The 12042-nt window shown below is 41.8% G+C and overlaps 1 protein-coding gene across 2 annotated transcripts in view; it reads right to left on the bottom strand.

Moving 5' to 3' along the window:
• Positions 1-6093: 6093 nt before the first annotated feature.
• mtnr1aa (melatonin receptor 1A a) overlaps positions 6094-12042 on the bottom strand; it is a 36991-nt gene continuing 31042 nt past the window's right edge. For both annotated transcript variants that reach the window (XM_085782915.1, XM_085782927.1), the window contains one exon: positions 6094-7760. In XM_085782915.1, coding sequence (XP_085639041.1) covers positions 6892-7760 — 869 coding nt within the window. In that variant the 3' untranslated portion in view covers positions 6094-6891. The remainder of the gene's footprint in view (positions 7761-12042) is intronic.

Here is a 12042-nt window from a genome sequence, read left to right as displayed (position 1 = left end):
CAGTAGGCTAGTTGAATTAGTTTGTTCGTTTTTCTATTGCTACACAGGCATTAGTTTACTGTTAATTTAATGTTAGGCCTATTTACCAATCTAGGAGATTCAGCATCAGACTTAATTCCTCACCAAGACTTTTTTTTCCAGCCGTGGAAAGTAACCCTCTTGCTTTGCTTCTTTTTCTATCCCTTTTATTTCTTGTAGGCTACTCAAGTGAGCTAGCTAACCTGCTAGCCAAAGCTGTCTCATCACTCACCCCCAAACTGACTCACTGTAGCAGCGTCCAGGCTGCCCTGTATAGCGCTGCTCAGATGGCACATCCTAACCTCTTCCCAGATAGCAAAGGTTTTGGCTGTATTCTGGCATCCTTTTGGCATTTTTGGCTTTCTTTTGGCTTTGTGAAAGCCCTTTGGCTCAAATGTGATATGGTTTTGGTTAGCCATAATAGACAAAATTGGTGCCAGCAATATATGGCTGAGTTATGGCATATATCTGGTTAACCAGGACATTGGGCAAAGAGCGGGATAAAATAGAAGGGTGGTATGGCACGTTTATGGCAAGCCAAAAGATGAGGCAAAAGGCGGGATCAAGTAGAGGGGGTGGTATGGCATGTTTATGGCAAGCCAGAAGATTGGACAAAGGGCGGCAACGTCCGATGGTTTGTTTTGGCATGTGTTTGTATAGCCAAAGGATAGCCAAAAGACCAAGCAAACGGCGGGAATTTCTACACAGTTTCAACCGACGACAGTCCTCCTACTTCATTTTCTCAAGCTGATCAACACGGAGGTATGTACATGATATTATAGACATTTAAATTTAGTAAAATCTGATTTTCTATCATTGCCTTGTTTAAATACCCGATAAGGTTGACGTTTTCTGCACAATTTTTCCTATTTCGATGGGAACAAAACTGCTGTGAGCTATGAGCTAACTCGTAGCAAACAGGCACAGCCAGCTCATTCAATTTAATTACATCAATGATATGCACAGATAACTTAATAGATACAGTATATACACTGGCAGTGAGTATATGAGATAGTTTAATGTAATTAATATAATTGGTAATAACCTTTGCACAGATAGTAGCTAACTTAGCTAGCAACAATCAGTCATTCCTTTAGCCTACAGTGAATATCTGCTGAAAGCAGCATAGCCTACCATTTAGCGTTGAAAGTATATCCACCAAAAAAGCATTGCTCATGTTGCTGTGCTTCTTTTCAATAATTAATAAATAATTTTAGCTGCCAGGCAGGAAAACACAAAGAAAACTCCAAACTTAAGCCAAAGAGTATAGCAAGAAGCTCTAACTGCCACTAGGTGGTGTTGTGATAGTGCTGCCACCAATTTGGACTGAAAAGGCCTACTGCTGTGAAACCTTTTGTTATATTAAACCCACTTTATTCTCTGCCATATGTGCTTCTAGGGAGAAATCTAATTATCTGTGATTTAATTGCTTCGTTGCTTTTCAGTTATAAGCAAAATATCATATGCATACTTATAATATTTTACATATCCTATTTTCCTCTGCAGATCACTGAGCAAATGATGGCCCTGGAAGAAGACCCAGCCTCTTCCTTAAATATAAAAAGGATTTGGTGAGCTGCCTTTGATTTTATTAGAGTAGGGTAATGTAATGGTTGGCTAGTTGATTTGAAAATCCATGTAGGTAATGATCTCAATATTTTCAGGTCATCTCTCTTGGACCTTCTGGGCCTGCCACTTTGAAGGTTACGGTATGGGGCATTTTAAAGCCAAAGGACCAGACAGAAAAGGACACCTGACGAGGGATGAATGGAAAAGTTACAACTTAAAGTGGGTGAGTTTTATAACTGTAATAAAGCCTTTAATAAAGCATTCTTAGGCTACAGTAGAAGTAATAAGTTAAGTTTGTTTTCTCTTTGTCTGTATCACTTTAGATGCCACACGAAGAAACCCCATCTGCTCTACCACCACAGATGCAAGCATAGCACAGACCAGTGATGGTTTTACTGGGCAGGGGACCTGCAACCTGTCAGCCTGGAGTCAGTCAACAGTAAATTCAAAAATAAAAAGATGATTAAATAATATTAATCTTCCTATTGTTGTTGTTTTTTTTTCCCAATACACATAGACACATAGCAAGGTACATTTAAAGTGTATTAAGGGGAGCAATCATTTGGCATTATGGCTTCATTTTGGATCAGCTTTGGGTGGCAGGATTTGGGGCTTTTGGGACAGTTATGGCTATATTTTGGAAGGCCACAATTAGTTTTGGGTGAGTTTTGGCCTCTCTTTGGGTCAGTTTTGGCTACTTTTTGGCTGGATTTTGGGGATTTGGGGGTCTTTTGGGGCAGTTATGGCTATATTTTGGAAGGCCACAATTAGTTTTGGGTGAGTTTTGGCCTCTCTTTGGGTCACTTTTGGCTACTTTTTGGGCTCTCTTTGGGTCGGTTTTGGCTACTTTTTGGCTGGATTTTGGTTGGATTTTGGGGATTTGGGGCTCTTTTGGGGCAGCTATGGCTGTATTTTGGAAGGCCACAATTAGTTTTGGGTGAGTTTTGGCCTCCTTTTGGTTTGTTTTTGGCTTGCCTATTTTGGGCCATTTAGGGCCCGGAAGCCTGGCCATAATCTTGCCAAAATGACCAGCCAGATTTGGGCCAAAAGGATGCCAAAAGGTTTTTGCTATCTGGGTTGTTCTGGAAACGCAGCAATGGATCTTGCCAAGACTGGTAAATAAGCAGTTGTCAATCCTAACACCGGCTATGTAGCATTTGCAAAAGTTGTAATTAGCTACTTTAAAGAGACAGGAAAAAGAAAAGGCATGAAAAAGAAAAGAGAATGACCATTTCCCTGAGCTGTTGAACGCAGCCCATGGACTTGTTCAGCTAATAGACCTTACTCTGGCGTTATTAAATGAGTAAGCCACTTTGGTCCCCTGATGAATGGTTGCGTATGGCTAGAGATTGCAATGTCATGTCATCATAGATAGCAAGCAAACTCTGAGTTCATGTGATCTTATTACAGTTAATGTAGTGTTTAATTCAAGAATGAATCACCACGATGGAGGAGGGAAAATAACACATTATCCCACTTAATCCTAAGCAGTCACGAAGAGTCCAGTTTGGCTTTGCCTTCATTTTAAGAAATCTATAGACTAAGACTCTAAGACTGACTATTGACTCCATCTTTAGACAATTAGGCTCAACTTAATACATTTCTGTGGCGCTCTTAGTGGCACAACGTAAATTTGCTTCTTTAAAAGAAATGTGCTAGCCTCTCAGACCTCAACAGGGTTTTCTTTACCTCTGCCTTGGACTTTACAATACACTAAATGTGCAGAGCCAGACGCATAGAGCACATGTTTTGGGTTTTGGTGTTTCGGGTGAACTGACCCTGTACTGATCAGTTCATGTGTTTTTATCCAGCACCACTCCAGGGGAGAAATTCACTTGGCGGTGAGTCAAGTGAATACATATTGTTAAGATGTGCTCAGTGAATATTTTTCTGCCAACAAAAACATTTTTGAAGAAATTGAGATTCTTCCTGTCAAAGTTTACACGGATTGCAGAGCTGTACTGAAGATGGCGTGGGCTTCAGTGTGTTTTGATTTTCGCAGGCTATGCTCTGCTGGAGCTCTGATCTATGGCCTTGTCACTGCGGAAGATACATTCTATTTTCTTTTCTTGGTATTGAATCGGTAATGGAAGATGGGTCTAATTCATGACCAGGGCCATTGGTCATGTAACACCTGACTTCTGCCTCTCCCATTTCGTTGTACATCCTGGGCTATAAAAATCTTTGGGCCCAGATTACAGTATAACTCTGTTTGGGGGCAGTGTAAATCCCAGGGATTTTTACATTTGCTCATCCCCATTCCATTCAGTCGTTTCCTACCACAGCTCTTGGGATTAAACGGATAGAGAAGGGGGCAGGGAGTCCGCCGGGAGCTGGCTCTTTCAGCTCTTGCTTTGAGGATGATGGTCAGCAGCCATTATGTAAGCCAAGTGGATTTCAAATGCATAGTTGAGCCGTTCTCCTCTGTGATGCATCATGCCTTTGTCTGTGTTCCACTAACCGGGTTGCCCACGCACGCTATGCAACACACATGCAAACATTGATGTACAGCAGGCTATATAGTCCCTGCCTCCTGCACTACTGAGTCCTTCAAAATGTGAAGGACACTGATGCCCACCAACATTTTTAAAAAAATATATGCTCACCTTGATATTTGTTTGCATGCAGAACCTGATAGCTTCTGTGTTGCACTTACCACGCATATGAGTCAGATGACATGAGAAAAAAAATGCTTGACATACAAAATATGCATTGGCTATGTTCCACCTTGGATAAAATTACAGTACACTGGCAGATTTGTAGCATAGCTGTCATATTTGATCCTTGACTATATATGAATACCTGACAGGCCAAATGAAACAATTTAAAGGGTTTTGTGCTCTTGCCTACCGTACATTGCTTTGGGCCAGAAGAGTAATTCAAATACAGTTTCCAGGTTATTACAGAATGTGCACATAGCTGATATCAATTGAATCTATTTCAACATTAGGGGAGAGTGGGGTAATTTGTGCCATGGGGCAAGTAGTTCCACCCCTGTTATCTAGAAAACTATAGAAGAAGTTGGTCATGTGACCATATATTTTTGAAGGGGCATCCATTTCACTCATCCTATCAAGAAGGGAGACACATGGCTTGAGAGGAAAGCACATTTATGTTCAAAAAACAAGTTTTTGCCCTCCAAAGTAAAATTTCTATGATCAAGGTTTTTTGATTGCCATGTGTGAACAATTATAGATAACTTTGAAAACAGTTCACACATGTTTTAGTGCTTTATTAAGCTACACCATGAGTCTATACAGTTAGCATGATGCCAGCTCAAAACAGCTGGGGAATCCTTTTTTTTCAAAATGCTGGGCTTGGGGTAATTTGTGCCAAAGGGCCTGGGTTAAGTTGTGCCAGTGGCAGTGCTGTCTGTGTATAGGAGAAACATGGCAGTGGGCACGGATTTGCTTGAAACTTAACATGTGTGATGAGGGACCGCCCCTGAACACACCTGCCCAGTCTGGTTGTGCTCGTAGCCTGGTGGATGAACAAAACATTGCGTTTCTTTGCGCCACAGCCCCCAGCGTGCCTCAGGCCTCCACGACTACATGGGGACAAGCGAGGGCCCGATCATCGCCGCTTCTGGCTTTAATTTTGTATTGAATGTCTTGCTTTTATATAGCATTAACATTTGTGAGATTAAAATTATCTGTTTTACTTCAATTATCAATGGCACAATTTACCCCAGTGAATTCTCTCCAATGGCACAACTTACCCCGCACCGGGGGCAAGTTGTGCCAGATTTTTTTTTTTTTTCTAAAGCTATATTTCTGAAACAGTTGTTTTAAGATTCAAAGTGATTGTTCCCAGGGATGCACAACATCCTAAACTATATGTACATATATTAGTTGGGGGCATTATTATAATCCCCTTGCTTTAATGGCAATTTAAGTAAAAATTGGCACTACTTACCCCGCTCTCCCCTACAGCAAGAAACCTTTCTTCATGGTATGATGTTCAGTTGTTATTGAAATTGTTTTAGACAGAAGCTGATTTACCTACACTAGATGGATTTACACCCATTTTGGAGACTGTAGTATGTGCTGCACGAAACACCAATATAGGGCTGCAAGTACTACACTAGTTTTAACTTTTTATGCTCAATAAAATGCGTAGATTTTGTTGTATTAGTAAAGACACTGATAACAGTCATGAATGGATCACAGTTGGGTCTTATTGTCGTAGTGTGCATCATTTCATCAGTACTGTAACATAACACTCGACTGTGCTCCGTTGCACCAGAGCAGTCAGACAATGAGACAGTGTCTATAGAGACAACAAAGTTAACTTACTTCTCTAAGTAGTTTAGATGATCTGGTTAAATTATTGTTGATCTGCAACACGGCAGTCGGATTATCTGACTCGTGGGACTTCTCTGTACAGTAGCCTGGTCACATCATAAGTTACTGTAATGACAGTGGCTGAATATATAAAAATTAAACTTGCTTGCATTGTTGAGTTATGGTGGGTATATTGAACACACGACTCAAACAAGATCCTCCATCAATATCAGATTTTATTTTTCATATGAACAATTCCTGATATCCATGCATACAGTATAATGAGCTCACAAGGTGGCAGAGAGAGAGAGAGAGAGAGAGAGACAGAGAGAGAAAGATAGATAGATCAATAGATAGATAGAGACAGAGAGAGAGAGAGAGAGAGAGAGAGATAGAGAGATTTGTATTTACTAAAATATATATTCCACCTAATGAAAGGGACAGTATTGCAGGGCATAATAAAGACAGCAGCAACCCACATTGCTTGCACTTAGTGTTACAGTGTCACAAATGAGGTTATTAAAATCAGTCGACTTCATTTTATAAACTTCTGGTTATATTACTTTCTACTTTCTACTTTCTGTAGAAATTTTATTTTTTTCTTCTTCTTTTTGTTGGCCTCGAAATGTTGTCTTCACTTAACTGGAACCTGATATATCTTACTATATATCTACATGACATTTCATACAAAATAAATACTTAGATAATGCTTGATACATTTATATCATCACTGTAAACATGAAAACAAAACCAACATCATATATTTACTGCACTACAGATACTGCAGAGTCAAACAAAAGTGCTTGATAAAAGACAAAGATAATATGCACCTCTGCTCTTACTGTGATTGTTCAGAGGTCAGATAGCACCGTATGACAGTCTGTAGACAGCCCAGAGGATAGAAACTGTTTTATAATCATATTTGGTATTTTTCTTGCTCTGTTTTTTTTTCTTTTTTTTAAATTTAAAGTCACAGCAAATCTGTTCATGTCCTCTCAGTATCCCCCCTTTTTGTTCTGGATCAGACAGAGTCCACCTTGACCTGGTTATTGTTGGTCATGAGAGGGGACGGTTTACTCTTGAGCCTCTCCCCTGCGTCATTTGAGCTGTCCTGGAAGAAGATGCGTGCCGTGCACACTGACACTACAATGCGCTTGTACTCGCGCCTGAAGTTCTGGTTCAGCACACCGTACACGATGGCGTTAAGGCAGCTGTTGAAGTAGGCCATGAAGTAGCTGGCCACAAATAACCACTCGGGGATGAGGGGAATCACCACCTCGGGTTTGATCGCTACGGCCAGGCCGATGAAGTTGAGCGGCGCCCAGCAAACGGCGAAGAGCACGAACACCACGAACATGGTGACAAAGTTTCTGACGTCGTGCGGCGTCAGCTTGGGCCGATTGTCCGGTTTCACCCGTCTCCTCACCTGTATGACCAGTATCCAGATGCGCAGGTAGCAGTACGTGACAATCATGATGGGTAAAATAAAGTGAAAGAAAACCACCGCGATGGTGTACGCCGAGCTGGCCGACTGTTCGAAGGTGCAGGAGTAAACCCGCGCGTCGTACTGGAGCGAACCCACGAAGAGGTTGGGCACGATGGCCACCACGGTCAGCGCCCAGATGAGCATCACATAGCAGACAGAGTTTTTGTCACTGTACAGTTTATCGTACTTGAGGCTGTGGCATATGTAACAGTATCGGTTGATGGCGATGCCGGTGATGTTGAAGATGGAGCCGATGACGCTGACGCCCATGAGGAAGCCGCTGATCTGGCAGTGCATGTAACCCAGGTTCCAGCCATTGTGGAAGATGGAGGTGAGGACCAGAGGGTACGGGTAGATGGCCACCACCAGGTCTGCCACTGCCAGGCTCACCACAAAGATGTTCCCTGCAGACAAATCACACCCACAGGAAAAACAAAACAAGAAAGGACACATGAGTCACCAGCAACAGAGGCAGAAACATCCAAATGAACAAGATAAAAAGGGAAGTGGGAGCAATTGCGCGAGAGACTGTCAAATTATTCATTCAGAAACAGTTTGGAGTTATCTGACAGAAAAAAGGGCTGTGCCACTGTCTCGCTTGTTTAGGCATATTTACTTTTCCCCACTTCCCTGGCAGCCATTTGTTCCACTGTGGAGAAAGTTGTAGTAAAAATGAATAGAACAACTATCACACAGAACCACTAGGTACCCTCTCAAGCTTTCTGTTATTATTGTTTTCTTTTACAAATGTGAAACTATCGCATCGAAGGTATTCTTGTGTGATGATTTAAATCAAGGTTCAAAGCTGTTCATGTTCTTAAACAAAATATAAAAGAAATGCAAAAGCCGCCTGGAAGAAAGAGTAACCCATGTGAATATCCAACAAACTGGATGTTGGATATTTTGGAAAAATGGTTGGCAGTAATTTTGAAAGAACAAGATTTGTAAATATGCAAAAACATGCAAAAAAAAAAGCCAGCGCGATCCTTTAGAGACCTCCGTTTGTTTTTGTTGCTACTTTGTTACATAAGCCACAGGGAAAGAGCCTCAAGGCTGGAGGCTGAGAGGGAGTGTGCATCTGCAAGTTTTGTATTTTGCATGTGTGTGTGTGTGTGTGTGTGTGTGCGCGCTCGTGTGAATGCGTAAACACATTTGGGAGCTTCCCTTGGTGATGTGGCATGTGTGTGAACTTCAACTTGCTTTCAGCTGTCACCTTTTGATGTGGGTGAATAATGAAAGTGTGTGTGTGTGTGTGGAAGGGGGACATGGCACTAAATAATGCATTTTTCTAATTGCCGACAAGGACTCCTCATTGTGCGTGCCAGGCGAGCATGATCTACAGGTTGGGTGGTAATCAAGGACACACAAGTGTATTCACTGTCCCCAAACTGATGGGAAAATTATACAAGACCTGTTGGAGAACACACTGTGGCACACGGGGGGGGGCGACCAGCAGCGGCTGCAGTCTTCAGCCTCTCTCAAGTGCAATGATGATGCACTTGAGAGAGGCTAAAGAGCAAATATCTCATTAGGCTGTGTGGAATGAATGTGCACAATGAGAGTGCACCACTTTTTTCCTCTGCTATTTGTTAATTATGCATTTTAAAATTATTTACTCTTGAGTGGCCTATTGTGACAGGTATTGCAGGACCCATCTTATTGCAGCCACACAGCATTTTCACAGCTGCTACTTCCCTATCAGTGCTACATGTTGATCGTATAGTAGCATGCACCACATTACGAGGTTTAATGACAAGTCCGGATTCACTTTTACCAATGTGACAACACCCTGTCACAGATGATATGATGTATTTACCGCACGTCAGACGGGAACTGAGCGTATCATCTATCTCTACAATCACTCCAATGCAAGAGGCAATTTCATGTCTGCCATGACCCTCAGGCAGACCTGTCAGTCTCGCCCTCAAGTACACACAACTGATCAGTCTGGTGGTCTGTTATCTCCCATACAACATACCAGCCATTCTACTGCCACGGATCACATGCAGCTATTAATTAAGTTCTGTCCTTTTATATCTGTCATTCAGCTGCCCTCTATATGGAATTAGGTGCACCTGCTGTTGTCACAGGATCCCGTGACTGTTAGAGAGCTTTACTGAATATATCTGTGTGTGTATGCCTGTGTATGTGTGTGTGTGAGAAAGAGCGAGAGAGACAGAGAGAGAGAGACGGCTCTTGTACATCAGACTTTACGGGGGCTTAAGGGAGTAAGGGTATGTTTTTGGAGAGAAGGAACATTTTTCCCCAAAATGTCTGTTCCCAAGAGCAACTGGAGATTAAACAAACCCGGTGAGGTTTCCTTGTGTCCCATGTGCTCATGTGCATACACGCACATTCAGAGCAGCATCATCTGAACACACACTAGTGGCCAAAGAAATGTCACAGAATACCTCTAGCTCCAAGGACCAGATTATAATTAGGTCTGAGGTTAATAAGTGCTGGAGTCAGACACGTTTCAGACTTTTGGACTCCACTGTAGTGACAGAGGTGGTAGAAGCAACAATCATTGATTTTTTTTTGGCCATCTGGGAGCAGGAAAACAAGACACAAACACAACACTGTCATATAACCACCTCAGCAGGTTGTTGTGGCCACACAGATGTCAGTAAACATTTGTAACTTTACACATCCAGCAGTTTATAGATATAAAGTGCTGGATGTTTATAATATATATACAGAAGCAACAATATACACACGTTTATAAACATCCAGCACTTTATAAACTGCTAGATGTTTATAAACATACTGTGTGTATATATATACATACACGCACAAACACACACGTACATACAGAATACACATTTATAAATGCTCTTCTGTGAGCTGTAGAGTCAGGCTATAGTCTATATAATAAAATGGGTCGTTACTGTGGGTGACTACTGACTAGTCACTATAAAACCTGACTAGAGCATCTTTACCCACACGGAAAAAACCTATAGGTTTTAATATAGGTTTGAATATATGTGACATATATCCTCATGAGGAATATATATATATATATATATATATATATATATATATATACATACATATATATATGAAACCTATATGCAGTTTATCTGTGCATATATGCACCATATATGCAGCATATATGCGTATATATGAAAACGGCCAATTTTATGTATGTCACATATTCAAACCTATATTAAAACCTATAGGTTTTTTCCATATGGGTAGAGTTAACAAATGAACCACATGTGTGAACTTATTTTAACCACATGGGGACTTGCCTCCCACCAGTGGTTGAACAGTCCCCTCAAGGTGAAGGCTTGGTTACTGGTGAGGTTTGGGGTCAGGGGTGTAGTGGTTAGGGTTAGAGAGTAAGTCTCTGTGGAGTTACTGTTAGTCCTCATAAGTGACAGAAACAAGAGGGGGGAGTGGCGGCTGGCTGCAGCCAGTGAAGCCTCATGCTGTCAAATGAGAAGCTGCCTTTCATTTTGGGGAGAAGCCGCTGAGACAATGTGCAAACAGTCATGTTTAAGGGGCTCCCTCCCCCGTCCCTCAGCCGTTCTTTACACAAAAGACCCTGTTACAAGATTTTAAAGTCAAGTCACTCAGTATTAACAGCCTTGACCTTGACAAGGTCATGTTGTGAAGGGGCCTACAGGCAGCTGGCTCTTTTGGCTGTTGGACTCTCTCACTCACTGTCTCCGTCACCGTGACTCGTCTTGTGATTGACGCATCCCTCCGAGTTCATTTGGCTTGAGGAGAGATACGGCCTGTGTGCTGTGTCCCCTCCTTTTTTTCTTCCATTTCTGCAATCCCACACATTCAACCACTTTGTGTACACATTTTGGTCCGAGTGAAGCCTGTCTGACCTTTTTCGGCCAGAGTAGCTTGTGATGAATTTTGACACAGACCAGCTAGATAAAAAGATACACAGTGCATTTAGACTGGCTGCAGCCTTACTGACTGTGTAGTGTTGCACCATAATCCGAAAAGTGAGATTTTTCTTTTTTGTGGCGGGGTACACAGTCACAGAAAGAATTGTTTCTTGTGATGAAAATGAAATACTGGCATCACATCCATATCGGTTTTCAACCATCTATATCAATCAGTGCTTTGTGCGGTGATGACACTGCTGAGTCTCTATCAGACTGAACCATCTGATTTGGGATTTTCATCATTTTTTCTCTGAGCGCACAGTCACTCTGGATCATTCAAGCTGAAACTGAATCGTCTGTGAGCGAGCGACTTCACTGAGGTCTTTCCACAGATTTTCCAAAGGGATTTAAGACCTGGCTTTTACTGGGTCATACAAGGACTGTCACTTCCTTGTCCTGCAGCCACTGCAGTGATATGGAAGGGCTGTGATTTAATATGGAGCTTAGCGTAAGTGCAGCCAGGGAGACTATTTTTTATTCTTAAATCTCTTGCTTCTTCTCGTTCATTGACAACTTCCATTTAATCATTTAAGCTCCGCCCCCTTGGTTCTTCTCCATTCACAAATTTTAACCTCTTATTTTAAATCAAATCAGGTAAGAGGAGGAAAATCCTTCTTCCTTTATATTACCCAGTCAAATAAAGATGGAAACGTCTCCACTCACCAATCAGAGCGCATGTTATTGACTCCAATCAGCTCGTTCTGCTACTCTGTCTCCCACACAGACATCAACATAACCAGAGGGCTGACCAATTATACAGCCATTCCACTGTAATTGGGCA

The sequence above is a fragment of the Trachurus japonicus genome, chromosome 1 (genome assembly GCF_045865225.1).
Source record: "Trachurus japonicus isolate A0001 chromosome 1, Traja_1.0".
Classification (NCBI taxonomy): Eukaryota; Metazoa; Chordata; class Actinopteri; order Carangiformes; family Carangidae; genus Trachurus; species Trachurus japonicus.
The sequence above is the reverse complement of the archived record's forward strand: the minus strand, read 5'-3'. Positions and strand labels throughout refer to the sequence as shown.